The 15,984-nt window shown below is 38.8% G+C and overlaps 1 protein-coding gene and 1 long non-coding RNA gene across 9 annotated transcripts in view; one reads left to right on the top strand and one right to left on the bottom strand.

Annotated features, from left to right (window-relative positions):
* Positions 1-15,984, top strand: part of notchl (notch receptor, like) — a 31,483-nt gene that overhangs the window by 12,428 nt on the left and 3,071 nt on the right. For 2 of the 4 annotated variants that reach the window (XR_015512060.1, XR_015512059.1), the window contains exons 3-9: positions 1,223-1,555; positions 1,699-1,925; positions 6,093-6,411; positions 6,485-6,621; positions 9,359-9,417; positions 9,524-9,653; positions 12,589-12,983. Coding sequence is in view for 2 of the 4 variants with exons in the window: in XM_087288016.1 (XP_087144142.1) it covers positions 1,223-1,555; positions 1,699-1,925; positions 6,093-6,411; positions 6,485-6,621; positions 9,359-9,417; positions 9,524-9,653; positions 12,886-12,983 (1,303 nt within the window). In the remaining 2 variants the exon portion in view is untranslated. The remainder of the gene's footprint in view (positions 1-1,222; positions 1,556-1,698; positions 1,926-6,092; positions 6,412-6,484; positions 6,622-9,358; positions 9,418-9,523; positions 9,654-12,588; positions 12,984-15,984) is intronic. The other 2 variants (XM_087288016.1, XM_087288015.1) reach the window with 1 other exon arrangement.
* Positions 706-15,984, bottom strand: part of LOC137487984 (uncharacterized) — an 18,306-nt gene continuing 3,027 nt past the window's right edge. Inside the window, exons 2-4 of one of the 5 annotated variants that reach the window (XR_015512281.1) lie at positions 15,897-15,984; positions 9,507-9,757; positions 706-1,903 (exon numbers count right to left, since the gene is read on the bottom strand). The exon at positions 15,897-15,984 is cut by the window's right edge and continues 427 nt beyond it. This is a non-coding gene — a long non-coding RNA (uncharacterized LOC137487984). Of the gene's footprint in view, positions 1,904-9,506; positions 9,758-12,350; positions 12,878-15,896 lie in introns of those variants that run through there. The other 4 variants (XR_015512279.1, XR_015512280.1, XR_015512283.1 and 1 more) reach the window with 4 other exon arrangements.

Here is a 15,984-nt window from a genome sequence, read left to right as displayed (position 1 = left end):
TAATCATGGCATTTGCTGAAACACAGAAGTTAGGGCGAAACTAAGGCCCCGTTTACACTAGTGCGTTTTAGTTTTAAAATGGCGTTTTAGAATAAAAACGATCCGCGTCCACACTCGCATTTTATCCAGCGTTTCTGAACTGCTCTCCGTCCACACCAAAACGCTGAAAACGCACATCACGTGACCACACACACACTTTCGGGCAAGCGCTGCAGCATTTCTACCCAGATGAGAGCTCTGTTAGTCGGACAGCTCATCAAGCATCTCCCGCTGGATCTAATCTCACTATATTTATTAAACGTGATATTTCATTCATCTTGCTGTCTGTATCTAACGACATATTCCCCGACTTTGGTCATTGTAATCCATTACTTGTTCTCAGGTAACGTGTTTTGGCTGAGCGCAAAGATAAGTTAATGATTAATATAACCACGTACATTCTGTATATTGACTGATCGCTTGCCTTTATTTATTTAAACTTATTGTATGTTATACTTTTATAATGGCCATTAATTATTAAAACTAATATTCAGCAAAAGAGAGGGTGTGTTTCGTATTTTCACTGAAATTGAAAGGAGGCAGTTGTTATCGGCTCCGTTTTGTTATAAATATCCACACAGTGAAGATGACGCTCATATATGCAGCACGACACTTCAACATTTCTGCTGTCTGTTAAGTTGCTAATATCAAAATGAAAACAGACAGTTCCTTAAATCATGTATACAATTTATTGTTGAGAAAGTGAAACAACGTAGCCAGGGTGATGTGAATGAAGTTATAAATTACTCTGTTCCCTTTGAAGATTTACCCGTGTCCAGTCTGTTTTCCATATCAAACTGAGGAGGGGGAAACTGCAGCCTTGATCAAACTTGCGAAATCTGAACTTACAAGAAGAGAATGCAGGACTGAACAGTAACTTTAGGCTACTTATTATTGAAGAAAAGCCTCAATCAGAGAGGCGAATGTCGGCAGCCCCACCTGAGACGGAGCAGCAGTGTTTTAGAATGACAACAGCCTCTCCAGCGTTTCCAAAACGCTCCGTTTTGGCACTTGAAAATGCATAGTGTGGATGGATGGCGTAACTGTAGCAAAACTTATGCGTTTTAAAACGAAAACACATTAATGTAAACGGAGCCTAACCCTCAATATCAGCCCAGAGTGAATAAAAGCATCCCCGACAGCACACAAAGGTTAAAGCAAATCATATGTTGTGTTCTCTCAGACCAGGACATATTCAATACTGTCGAAATCATTATGACAACGGCCACTGTGACCAGGGATGCAACAACGCTGCATGCGGATGGGATGGTTCAGACTGCCACAGGAATCATTACCCAATATGGGCCAAGGGCAGTCTGATTCTGCACACCCGGATCCCCTTCCTGAAGGGTCAGATCCAGAACAGCTCTCTGTTGTGGCCCTTGAGCACCGTCCTGCAGACCAGCGTCAAACTCAGAGGAACGGCTCCTCTCCAGACCAGCACAGACCTGAACACTGTAGACACACGGCAGCTCGCTGAGATCTACACACACACTCCTGCCTCCGACAGCGATGGGTATGGGTTTAAAATACTTGTTAACAATGTTTAGTGGGCCAAAATAAAAATTTGTGCACCACTTATTTAGTGTTCTTTTGATTTCTTCATGCAAATGACATTTGTTTAGGTGTTTTCTGACCGTGCGTGTTTTTGTTTGCCAGGTCTGTGTTGTTCCTCCAGCTGGACAACAGGCCCTGCTCTCGTCTTCTCTCCACCTGTTTTGATTACGCTGCTGAAGCCGCTCACTTTCTTCAGGCTGTCCTGACACAAAACCAGCCCTCATTCCCCATGACCCCGGAGATCCAGGCGGCCATAATCAGTGTTCGAGGAGTCGATGAGGAGATCGGAGCCAGAGATGAGCCGAAGCTGCCAAAAGAAGAACGCAACGGTGGGTTTAAGTAGTAGTAGTAGTAGTAAACTTTATTGTCCTTGTTTTGGGCGTCACCATATTGTTGCAGACATGAAATAAAAAATGCAGAAAATACTGTACAATAATAATAATAACAATAAGAAGAGCAGTTCATAATCTGAAAACAAAAAAAAATAGCTGCATCAATCAGAATCCTCTCCACCTGATTGAGGACACAATTCTCGTACAAAACTTGAGGATTCAAATATTCATCGTGCCCAACAATTTAAACACCATATTGTACAAAACACAAGCCTAATATTCACACATACTGAATTAGTAGTATTTATTAGCTCTCGATTCACCTAACAGCCCCTACTAGAGATGTGGGGATGAAGATAGTAAAGCTCGGATTTGGATAAACAATCTATATGCACACTGAAAAAAAAGACTTTTCGCTGCAGTAAAATCTAATAAATTTACTGTCGTAAGTTTTATATTGTAATATTAAATGTCAAGGATAATTACACTTTAAAACATATTCGTAAATTAGCAGTTTTACATATTTTGTGATCAATGTTATTGTTTTTTTCCCCTATATTTCTATGCTTTTAAATTGCATTCTGAGATTTTCTTTCTTCCAACAACTTTTTCCCTTCAGAAAGTGACTTAGATGAACATTTTGAATGGTTTAAAGCAGTGGCCTCCCACCTTTTTATCACTGTGGACCGGTCAACACTTGACAATTTGACCGTGGATCGATTGGGGGGGTGGGGGTAGGAGGGGGTAGCGCTGAGAAGGGGAGGTGGGTGTAGGGGTAGGTACTGTAGATTATAGGCAACCATCAACCGTTTTCTCAGAGGATGACAAAACAGTAAAAAAGCAAACAAAAGCAATGAGCTTACAAAACACTGCTGCAACTCTGATACACGTTTTATTAATGGAGAAAATGGAAAAGCACTGCAGTGTGTAGATGTTCTGTGTTTGTCTGATATAATTAGCCTACCGAAATGTGTATATTCCATACAAAGTATGCAGCTGATCGGTCAGTTCTTGTCATGTGACTCACGGTGCACTTGCGGCATTCTGAAAACTTAAAGGTTCAAGAAACCCTCCAATACTTTTCTTTTGAGATGTTAACAGATTTGTGTGTGTGTTGAGCATCAGTTAAGACAATCTTAGCAGCTGTCAGATTTAATTGTGGGTAAAACTGGATAATTTTAAACTTTTGTCAGCTAATGTCATCTTCCAGGCTTAAAATGATTTTTGGGGTGGGATCAAAATCGGTGACGTAGCGCAAAACTGCAAGTGGATAAATGACGCGTTGGTTTCTCATTATTATTCATAGCGGAGTTTTCTTTTCTTATGAGAAGGCCCTATTTCTTAATTATTCATGACTGCATGTGCTTTTGGAAGGCAAGGCAGACCTGCCAAGCTGTCAGACCCTCTGTTGATGACTGGGTGAGACCGCGTCCACAGACTCTGCATACGGCACGCAGCATTTAGCCGTTCATGAAGTGTCTTATGTGTTTGTTTGTTTCCATGATCCGCGGGGTTTGCTGCATATTTTTCCCTGCAATGCTGTCAGGGCAGATACAGCGACGCGGTTTGCGGCAAGCATTTTTGTCGGGAGAGCTGTATGAGAATCTGAGAATGGCGGACTTTGTCTTTTATCAGTTGAGTTCAATCACATTTAGACACATTGCCTATATCCATGTTGCTGTGTTCGCCTATGTTTAAAATCCTTCAGATTACCAGCAGGGCTAATGATTAAAATAGACAGGGCAAGAGACCTGCTGCATTCAGAGTGTCTGCATTCAGACCCAGGCATCATTTATAGTGTTTATATAAACATGATTATCTTTATAATGATATAAATTGTTTTTATGTGTATATAAAATAACGAACAACAAATGTAGCAGGAAATTAAATTATTGTTTATTTATTTTCATTTTAACTTTGTAAACTATAAAATCATGGGTCTCCTCGCGGTTTGTGTCTCATTTTGTGAGCCAACTGACAACAGTTGTTCGCTCCCCTCCTGCTCTCCTCCTCTGCTGGCCACTCCAATAGTATCTGAAAGCAGCCTTTATGATGCAAGCGGAGATTGCATCACTCAAAGATGCAATGTCAGACACAATGCGCTCAATGGAGTGAGGGACGTCAAGGTGACAGGTAGGGTTAGGGGTGGGGTTAGATGAGCATATTAAAAAGCACTGGATGCAACTCAGATTGCATCTGCACCAGGTCTGCATTCAGATCTCTCTCGGCCACTCCCACTCCGACCTCAGCTCGCAGAGCTCCACGCCCATTATGATGCATTTTTTGAAAACATTCTGAGGTAGACTTGAACCGAAAGAGGGGGATTTTACTGCCCTTTAAGATGTTTTCAACTGTGTGCGCCTGGAAGGCACGAGTGCATCGCTCCCAATAAGCACACGCAAGCCGCACTATTTTTTTTTTTCTTGCACATGCTGGATTCACCTGATTTGTTGGTTTGGGGATCCATACTTTGGCAGTTCATGGATGCTTCACTGGGTCTTTACCACTTCACAAAGAAACTTTTCCAAAGACGTCTGTTTCTCATTTTGCTGCTTCAGGGTTAAATTTTAGCGCTCAAATGACCAAGATGTAAGTGAGAGAATTTGGTCATTCTTCAAAATAAAAGATTGTTCAGACTAAGATTATAAATACAAAAGAAATAATTAAGGATTTCTTGTGCGGCCCAGAACCAATTAATCTATGGACTGGTACCGGTCTACAGCTGCGGTGTTGGGGACTAACTAGTTTGAAGTGATATATTGTCTGGGATGGTTTTGTTATGCTACAAAAACCTTGCAATAAACTGGCAGTACATTTTCTGTTATTTTACAGACTTCTCAATACATTAGAATTTATCAATCGACCAAAATGTCAATTTGTTGAACTGTAGAGTTGAAATTTCAACATTAAAAGTCGACAGAGCAGAGATCAACATCCTATAATGCAATTCACAACTGTAATTAAATGGAAAACACTCGAGAATCACAAAATATGGATGGTTTTGCAATGCGGACGTGCTTTTAGTTTTTGCAATTGTTTTAAAACTCCTGTGGTCCCCGACCAGAGGATTTCATCTCTGTTATTCGCAGATGATTCTGTTCTGTTGGCTTCATCAAACATGGACCTCTAGCATGCACTGGGGCGGTTTGCTGCCGAGCGGCTGGGATGAGAATCAGCACCTCCAAGTGCGAGGCCATGGTGCTTCACCGAAAAAGGTGGCTTGCCATCTCCAGGTTGGAGGAAAGTCCTTACCCCAGGTGGAGGAGTTCAAGTATATCGGGGTTTTGTTCACGAGTGAGGGTAGGATGGAACGTGAGATTGACAGGTGGATTGGTGCAGCGGCAGCAGTAATGCGGTTGATGTCCTGGTCCGTTGTGGCGAAGAAGGAGCTGAGCCGAAAGGCAAAGCTCTCGAATTACCTGTCAAACTACGTTCCTACTCTCACCTATAGTCATGAGCTTTGGGTCAAGACCGAAAGGACAAGATCTCGGATACAAGCGGCCGAAATGAATTTCCTTCGCAGGGAGGAGTTGGGAATAGAGCTGCTGCTCCTCCACATTGAGAGAAGTCAGCTGAGGTGGCTCAGGCATCTGTTTCAGATGCCTCCTGGGCGCCTATCTAGGGAGGTGTTCCAGGCATGTCCCACCGGGAGGAGGCCTCGGGGAAGACCCAGGGCATGCTGGAGGGACTGTGTCTCTCAGCTGGCCTGGGAACGCCTCAGGATCCCCTGGAGGAGCTAGAGGAAGTGTCTGGGGAGAGGGAAGTCTGGGGTTCTCTCCTAAGACTGTGCCCCCACAACCCGGCCCCAGAAAAGTGTCAGAAAATGAATGAATTAATGAATGTTTTAAAACTTCCGATTCAGTTGCCTATGAGAGAATTGACTAGGAATAAAATGATGGTCAACCTGCTTGCTCTACAAACAAATGTATTCATGACTATACAGATAAAGTAGAATAATAACATGAGAAAAGATCAGATTGCAACATCAAGCAGCTTAATGAGTCATTTTTACCATCTAAAAATCAATGGAAGTGAGTGTGAAAGTTTCCAGCCAAAGATTCCATTGGCTGCGCCCGATTGTATATCAAGAATAAGGCCAACAATATATTTTTCAGAGAAGATCTTGCAATGGTGATTTTCTAGCATTGATGTCCATCCTCTCAGCTCGTGACTCTCCGGTGTGGATGTGGCCTGTGGTCGGAGTGGCGACGGGTCTCTGCGTGGCTCTGGCCGTCATCATTACCGTGCTTTTACTGTGGTTTAAGAGGAGACGAGCGCGGAGGGATGGAGCAGACCGACTGCGGCACAGATCCACACTCACTGACAGCAATAACGCCAGCAAAGCCTGGACTCGACACTCGGAGGAGAAGAGAAGCAGGTCAGGCCGAGAGAAAGACAGAAACGGGATGAAGAAGAACAAGAAAGGGAAGGAGTCGGGAAAGAGGCGTAAGGAGCCGCTTGGTGAGGACGCAATCCGCATGCGGTGAGTCTTTGAAGAGTTGAGATTGTGAGTGAGGAAACTGAGGAACTGTTTGAGTGTTATGTGCTGATTTTAGACCCCTGAGGAAGGAACTGGACATCGGAAGCGACACTGATGTGACCCAGAGCTCCATGGAAGACATCAATAAGAGCATCTGCGACCACAGATCACCAGAACAAAAGCACTACAGTCACCAACAGCCCCGCATGCTGGGTGAGACTGACTGCATCCCATACTGCACACCTCCAGAAGAATCTATGTGTATATATATATATATATATATATATATATATATATATATATATATATATATATATATATATATATATATATATATATATATAGTTGAAGGCCAAATTATTAGCCCTACTATGTTTTTTTTTATATTTTCCTCAAACCAGCGACCCTCTTGCTGTGAGGCGATCATGTTACCCACTGCGCCACCATGACGCCCAATTATTATTATTACTGTCATCATGGTAAAGACAAAAGAAATTAGTCATTAGAAATTAACTATTAAAATTATTATCTTGAATAATGTTCTCTGTTAAACAGCACTTGGGAAATATTTTTAAAAGAATAAAAATTCACAGAAGGCATAATATTTTTTTTCTTTAACTATATATACGTTTTTACTCAAATTGTGAACAGTGTCCTTTGTATTTTATTTTTTATTTTTTCTTCTATTATCGTTTTATTTATCGTATTATTTGCATGGGCGACGCAGTGGCGCAGTAGATAGTGCTGTTGCCTCACAGCAAGAAGGTCGCTGGGTCGCTGGCTCGAACCTCGGCTCAGTTGGCGTTTCTGTGTGGAGTTTGCATGTTCTCCCTGCGTGGGTTTCCTCCTAGTGCTCCGGTTTCCCCCACAGTCCAAAGACATGCGGTACAGGTGAATTGGGTAAGCTAAAATTGTCTGTAGTGTATGAGTGTGTGTGTGAATGTGTGTGTGGATGTTTCCCAGAAATGGGTTACGGCTGGAAGGGCATCCACTGCATATAAATGTGCTGGATAAGTTGACGGTCCATTCCGCTGTGGCGACCCCGGATTACTAAAGGGACTAAGCCGACAAGAAAATAAATGAATGAATATTGAACTTGCCTTTATTTTTCTTTTTTGTTTTAGATTATTTGAGTTTTGGTGAAATTTTCTGATTTTGACATATTTATTAGTTTATTTAAATATTTATCTTTTACTTTTTATTATAATAACTTCAACCTAAACTTATTTCATATCCTTTATATTTTATTTTATATATATATATATGTTTATTTTATTTATTGTTTTATCTAGGGGCAACACAGAGACTCAGTTAGCACTGTCACCTCACAGCAAGGAAGTTGCTGGTTTGAGTCCCAGCTGGATCAGGTGGCATTTCTATGTGGAGTTTGCGTGTTCTCCCCGTGTTGGTGTTGGTTTCCTCCGGGTGCTCCGGTTTTCGCCACAGTCCAAACATGTGCTATAGGTGAATTGAATAAACTCAATTGGCCATAGTGTATGTGTGTATGAGTGTTTCCCAGTACTGCGTTGCGGCTGGGAGGGCATTCACTGCGTAAAACATACGCTGGATAAGTTGTTGGTTCATTCCACTGTGGCAACCCCTGATAAATAAAAGGACTAAGCCAAAGGAAAATGAATAACTGATTTATTTAGAGTTTATTCAGTTTAAATTTAGTCATTAATTTAAACAAACTATGTCATTTTTGCTACTTTGGGTTGTCTGTAATTTTTTTATTAATTTGGATGCCATTTTCCAATACGCTATGAAAAAAAGAGAACCAGCAAACTTAAGACAGACATGAAGACCATGAAAACAAATGACAGCAATTTATAGTAAATACTGTGGTATTTTTTTAACCATACTATAGTAAAGAACTTGAATTAATCAGCTATGGTAGTTCCTATGGTAAACTATAGTAATATAAAAAGTAATTAACCAATACTATAGTTTCACAACTACATTATACATTACACTACAATACACCACAGCAGGCCCGTAGCCAGCCTGGTGAAAAGGGTGGTTCTTTTTTTTCTCAAAAAGTGGACCATTTTGCAGTTATTCGCCTCATTTTCTATTGAATTATGAGGTTTAAATGCTGCATTTTAGTGATACTTTAAGCACTATTTTTTAGCTGGATTAGCTTGTCAGATGGTCATCAACCACACTTTCTGAGGTACCAAAAACATTTCCTTAATATATAGAATAACCTTATTTTTAAATACAAATGTATTACATCATATATCATTAGAAAAAAAGGAGTTAAAGTTATAAATGGAAAAAAAAAAACTTGTAGCCTATTGTCATTTATTAACTGGCCAGCACATTCAACTTTCCTCAGTCGAATTTGGCCATTTGAATAATAAAAAAATTAAAACATAATATTAATACTGTAGAGCTTACAATTTCTTTTAAGTCTCTTCAGCAAAAAAGTACATTGGGATAACACAAAAAGCCTAATTATTATTAAAATTTATTATAAAATTTTATATTTTTATTTTATTTATTTTATTTTATATTTATAAAATTTTATATTTATTATTTTTATAATTGTTTGCATTCAATGGAAGCCTTTTTTAATGGGCTATTTTCACAATTTATGATGGCAAAGCTGTCGAAATAACACAAATAAGCTCATATAAAGGAACAAATTCTGGACCTTTTTATCAACCCCCCCACCCCCCCCACACACCCCCTGGCTATGAGCCTGCACAGTTTACTGTAGTACAACTAAAGCATACTACAGTATTTAATACAATTAACCTGTTCACTATATAGTACCCACAACAACATACTGTAGCAATCATTTTAAAAGTGTTGTAAACCCTATAATATATTCAGCTTAATACACTTTACTAGTCTATAGTACATTGTATTTTACAACAAATCACTATAGTATGTTGTTGTCATATCTGGGACACGATTAAAGTGTAACCTAATTTTGTGATTTCAGCTCCCCCTAGAGGATGGGAACGAAACGCTGTTCCTGCGCCTCAAAGACCACCAAGAACTGTGAGTGTGTTGTTAGCTTGAGTATAACCAAATCGTTTGCAGCATCTGGAAAAGGATTTGAGGATATCTGTGTGTATGAGTGAACTGACCGTGGTCTCTCTGTCAGGCTGCCCCGGTGCAGTGGTGTGGGCCGGACGGGTCTGTGGTTCTGATCCGGGCAGTCAGAAGTGGCCTGGACCGAGTGGTGCTGGAGCTCCTGAGAGCGGGAGTACCGGTTAATAACACCGATCACACTGGTAAGAGCACCATTCACCCCAGTCTGACCAGCTCATTCCTGCAGCTTGGTGGGTTTCTGGATGGACGGGGCTTTAAATCCTTTTCATATGGAGAAAATGTGTCTCTGTCCGAAAAACACACACAGGTCAAAGGTCAAGTCTTTAACCAGGCCTTAAAATAACATTACTGCCAATTGACATTATTTTTTAGTGTCCTATAAATTGTATTTACATAATTTCCTTTACTATAATATTTACAGGGAAGGCTGAAATGATTCATAACCCATGGCATATTCTGACTTGAATGATGCCCTCAATGTTGCCCTTTATTCATCGTATTATTATCTATCTTTCTATATATACAGTATATCCTGTGTATATATAAATAAATATATATACAGTTGAAGTCAGAATTATTAGCCCTCCTTTAATTATTTTTTAAAAGTATTTCTCAAATGATGTTTAAAGAGCAAGGCAATTTTCACTGTATGTCTGATAATATTTTTTCTTCTGGAGAAAGTCTTGTTGGTTTTTTTGTTTTAAATTTTTTTAACACCATTTTAAGCTCTAAATTTTTAGCCCCCTTAAGCAATATTTGTTTTCGATAGTCTACCATTAAACCATCATAATACAATAACTTGCCTAATTACCCTAACCTGCCTAGTTACCCTAGTTAAGCATTTAAATGTCACTTTAAGCTGAATACTAGTATCTTTAAAAATGTCTTGTAAAATATTATTTACTGTCATCATGGCAAAGATAAAATAAATCAGTTATTAGAGATGAGTTTTTAAAACTATTATGTTTAGAAATGTGTTAAAAAAAATTGCTCTCTGTTAAACACAAATTGGGGAAAAAAATAATGGGGATAATTCTGCATAGATAATTCTAAAAAATAAAAAAAAACTGCTTTTATTCTAGCTAAAATAAAACAAATAAGACTTTCTCCAGAAGATAGAAAAGAAAAACATTATCAGACATACTGTGAAAATTTCCTTGCTCTGTTAAACATCATTTGGGAAATATTTAAAGAAGAAAAAAAAATCAAAGGGGCGAATAATTCTGACTTTAGCTGTATATATACAAATATTAATTCATTCATTTTCTTGTCGGCTTAGTCCCTTTATTAATCCGGGGTCGCCACAGCGGAATGAACCGCCAACTTATCCAGCAAGTTTTTACGCAGAGGATGCCCTTCCAGCCGCAACCCATCTCTGGGAAACATCCACACACACATTCACACACACACTCATACACTACGGACAATTTAGCCTACCCAATTCACCTGTACCGCATGTCTTTGGACTGTGGGGGAAACCGGAGCACCCGGAGGAAACCCACGAGAACATGCTCCACACAGAAACACCAACTAAGCCGAGGCTCGAACCAGCTACCTTCTTGCTGTGAGGCGAATGTGCTACCCACTGCGCCAATGCGTCGCATTATACAAATATATATATATATATATATTTGTGTGTGTGTATATATATATATATATATATATATATATATATATATATATATAATATACACACACACACACACACACACACACACATACATACAGTGCTCAGCATATGTAAGTACATCTCTCACAAATCTCTCTTTTAAATTCACATTTTTAACAGGAAGCTATACAATATTATTTTTGTGCATATACATTAGATTAGTCAGTACTAAAGCCAAATCTGGACCTTATCTAACAAAATAACTTATGATAACGGTGCAAAAACTAGTGCAGGCAAATTTATATGTTAGAGAAACATATTAAATACAAATTTAAAAAGAGAGAAAAAAAAAACAAAAGAAGCAAAAAAAAAAAGGAAAAATTTTGTTGCAATTTTGTAGGTTTTAATTATTTTGGCAATATTTTGCTATTCATTGCCTATATTCACTGAGAAATGGATAAAAATATTCATTATCATAATGGGATGTATCTAATTATCCTGAGCACTGTATATATATTTACAGTTGAAGTCAGAAATATTAGCCCCCTTGAATTATTTACTCCCCTGTTTATTTTTTCCCCCGTTTTCTGTTTAACAGAGAGCAGATTTTTTCAACATGTTTCTAAACATAATAGTTTTAATAACTCATCTCTAATAACTGATTTATTTAATCTTTGCCATGATGACAGTAAAAAATATTTGACTAGATATTTTTCAAGACACTTTTATACAGCTTAAAGTGACATTTAAAGGCTTAACTAGATTAATTAGGTTAACTAGGCAGGTTAGGGTAATTAGGCAAGTTATTGTATAATCATGATTTGTTCTGTAGACTATCCAAAAATATATAGCTCAAAGGGGCTAATATTTTAACATAAGACATAAGTATAGCAAATTGGAGGAGACCATTATTTGAAAGTAAGCATAAATTTAAAGAATGAAAATGACATCAATAATAACATAACTATAATTATATGTATAAAAACAATATCTCTAATTTTAAAATACATTTTATAAAAAATATAGCTGTATTGCACTTTTATTTTTATACTTACAATGTTACACTAATAGTTAAAAATGTTAATTTAAAAATAAAAACAACCTTTATTTAAAATTTAAGAAAACATGATTGGTGAAATTGAAAAAAATAAAAAATAAATAAATTACATAGTTTTAGGTACTAATTATAAGTTACAGAAAACAGGAACATTTCACATCAATGTTAAGTAACTAATGTTAACTACATGTGTTTCATATTTAGATAGATTACCCAGTGAATCATTAAAAAAGTAAGGGAAGGAGACCCAGATCTACCATACTGTAGGAATGACCCTTCTGTGGCATGTGGAGGTCAGCGTGGTCTTCAGAAACACATGACATGAATAGTTTGAGTTTTCTTTGCAGTTGGGGAGTAATGTGTTTTGCTCTTTCTGGTTTTGTCTTTCCCTGTCCTGTCCTGTCCTCAACTCCCCACTGCTGCTTCCCTGTGCTTCTGCTTCCCTGTCAAGCACCCCTGATAAACACGTCCCATTCAGAGCAGAGTTAATGTGCTGTAGCGGCCCGTCAATGTGGAAATAATCTATTAACCTCCCATGCCTTTGTTTCTCCCTCTCGATCGCTGACTTCCTGTTTTCCCTTTCCATAATACATTCCTGGATGCTCTCACGTCATTTGTTTTTGGGCTTCGTCCACTATTTTGTGACCCTCTCTACGCACCACAACGCGGCATTTCCTGATCACGCTTTCACTGATCAATTGCTTCTCGCTTCTCTTCTCTTTCTGTCTCTGTTGTTCTGTTCATCTAGGGAGATCTGCCCTCCACTGGGCATGCTCAGTAAATCACCTCCCATTGACACGGACTCTCATCCGCTACGGTGCTGCAGTGGACTTACAGGACCATAAGGTAAAGTACAGCAAAACACTCATTATCCTTCTGCTTAGTCTCTGATCTATCAGAGGTCACCACAGTGGAATGAACTGCCAATTATTCTGGCATATGTTTTATGTGGTGGATGCCCTTCATGCCACAACACAATAAAAACTGCTTATAAAACAGACCTATGCACCATTCATTCAATCATTCATTCATTTTCCTTAGTTCCTTATTTATCCGGGGTCGCCACAGCGGAATGAACAGCCAACTATTTCAGCATATGTTTTACACAGCGGATGCCCTTCTAGCTGCAACCCATTACTGGGAAACGGCCACACAGCCTCACATCCACACACACTTATACACTACGGCCAGTTTAGTTCATCCAATTCACCTATAGCGCATGTCTTTGATTGTGGGGAAAACCGGAGCACCCGGAGGAAACCCACGCCAACACAGGGAGTACATGCAAACTCCACACAGAAATGCAAACTGGCCCAGCTGGGACTTGAACCAGTGACCTTCCTGCTGTAAGGGGTCAGTGCACTGAGCCACTGTGTCGCCCATCAATAGAAAATGTTCTGTAAAACTGATGGTCCCACAATGTTTCCTATTGGTTCACTGGCAAAGTTTTCTGTACATGAATAGAGTGTTCCCTCCTGGTTAGGAGAATGTTGCGGGATTATTCTCTTTTAGGTTCTCTTTAAGTTGTTACAAATAAACCTCCTTGGAATGTTTTGGGAAGGTTTGGTCTTGGTTGCCAAAAAAGGGGGAATCTACAGAGACATCTAAATTTTTATGTGGTTCCCTAAATATAATTAAATGGGAACCAAACAGGAACCATATAGGAATGTTAGTGGACGGTTCTGTGTTTGCTGGAATGGATGGATGGATGGATAAAATAATAGATAGATAAATAGATAGACAGATGGACGGACGGACAGTTGGGTAAATGGATAGATGGATGGATGGATGGATGGATGGATGGATGGATGGATGGATGGATGGATGGATGGATGGATGGACAAATAGATAGATGAATATTTAGACAAAAAGATAGATAGAGAGATGGACAAATGGATGGACGGATAAATATATGTGGATAAATTAACAAAAAGATAGATGGATGGAAGGGTAAATAGATAAGTGGATGGATAAACGGATGGATGGATGGATGGATGGATGGATGGATGGACAAAAAGATGGATGAATAAATAGACAGACAGATAGAATAAACAAAAAGATAGATAGATGGATGATTAAAAAGATAGGTGGATGGATGAATGGATGGACAAAAAAGATGGATGGATAGATAGATGGATGAATGAACAAAAAGATAGATAGATGGGTAAAATAGGTTGGTGGATGAATAGATGGATGGATGGATGGATGGATGGATGGATGGATGGATGGATGGATGGATGGATGGACAAAAAGATAGATGGATAGATAGATATATGGATGAATGAACAAAAAGATAGATAGCTGGATGGGTAAAAAGATAGGAGGATATATGAATGGATGGACAACAATAGATGGACAAATATATAGATGAATGGACAAATAGATGGATGGATGGATGGATGGATGGATGGATGGATGGATGGATGGATGGACAAAAAGATAGATGAATGGATAGATGGACAAATAGATGGATGGATGGATGGATGGACAAGATAGATAGATGGATGGATGGATGGATGGATGGATGGATGGACGGACACAAATGGATGGATGAATGGATGGATGGATGGATGGATGGATGAATGGACAAACTGAAGGTGCATGGATGGACAAATATATAGATGATTAGATGGATAAATGAATGAATGAATGAATGAATGAATGAACGAATGAATGAACGAACGAACGAACGGATGGACGGATATGACCGTCACATATTGTTGGTGGTTAATTTATATATATAATTTATTATATGATTCATGAATCTATTTAAATAAATCTAATAATTAGTATGAGTCATTGCTCTACAGCAGTATTACTAGAATAGGAATTATTCTATTAGGAATGCACAATTAATAGCAAATGATTCAAATCTATTTTATTTCCAATATATGAATTGCTGTCATCAGGGAATCGATATAGAGTTCCGTTATGCAGAAGTAACGCCCCATTCACACGGGGCTTCAGTGTCAACGCTTGACAGAGGGCGGCGCGATCGTCATAGCAGAGTCAGAGCTTCAGTCGACGCTTAAAAAGTTGAGCAAGTCCCAACTTTTGCTGAAAGCAACGTCTCTGAAGCGGCGCTGATGGATCCACAATGTAATTCGGCAACGCCTGATGTCACCCATTCAAAGTGAATAGAAAGCCTTGAAGCTGACACCCTGTGTGAATATGGCGTAACTGCTACAAGAAGTATTAAAGAAGTCATTTATACCTGTATGTATTGGAATTTAATTTCCAACTACCTTAATCAGGGTTGTCCAAACTCGGTCCTGGAGGGCCGATGTCCTGAAAACTCTAACCCTAATTAAACACACCTAAACCAGCTAATTAAGCTCTTATTAGATGAACTAGCAACTTTCTGCCAGGTGCGTTGAGGCAAGTTGGAGCTAAACACAGAAGGACACCGGCCCTCCTGACCTTGACAGTACTTTTGAAGGTCACTGTTTTTGGTGTCATTAAAGGGATACTTCACCCAAAAATGAAAATGTACTCACATATATACAATATATAAATTACACACTCATCCTCAAATGGTTTTAACCTTCTGTTAAACACAAAGATATTCTGAAGAAAGCTTAAAACCTATAAGCATTGACTTATATAATAGAATAAAACAAATACTATGGAAGTCAGTGGTTACAGGTTTCCAACATTTATCAAAATATCTTCTTTTGTGTTTAACAGAAGAAAGAAACTCATAAATGGGTTTGAATGCAAGTACAGGATGACAGAATATTCAGTTTTGCGTGAACTAACCCTTTATTGTTACTGTAGTTGTTGTCTTTTGTTGCATGTGAATATTATCTGGATACTGTTTTTGCAGCTTGAGTCCAAGACAAATTTC

The sequence above is a fragment of the Danio rerio genome, chromosome 16 (genome assembly GCF_052040795.2).
Source record: "Danio rerio strain M-AB ecotype USA chromosome 16, GRCz13ab, whole genome shotgun sequence".
In the NCBI taxonomy this organism is placed as follows: domain Eukaryota; kingdom Metazoa; phylum Chordata; class Actinopteri; order Cypriniformes; family Danionidae; genus Danio; species Danio rerio.
This window is presented reverse-complemented; position numbering and strand designations above follow the sequence as displayed.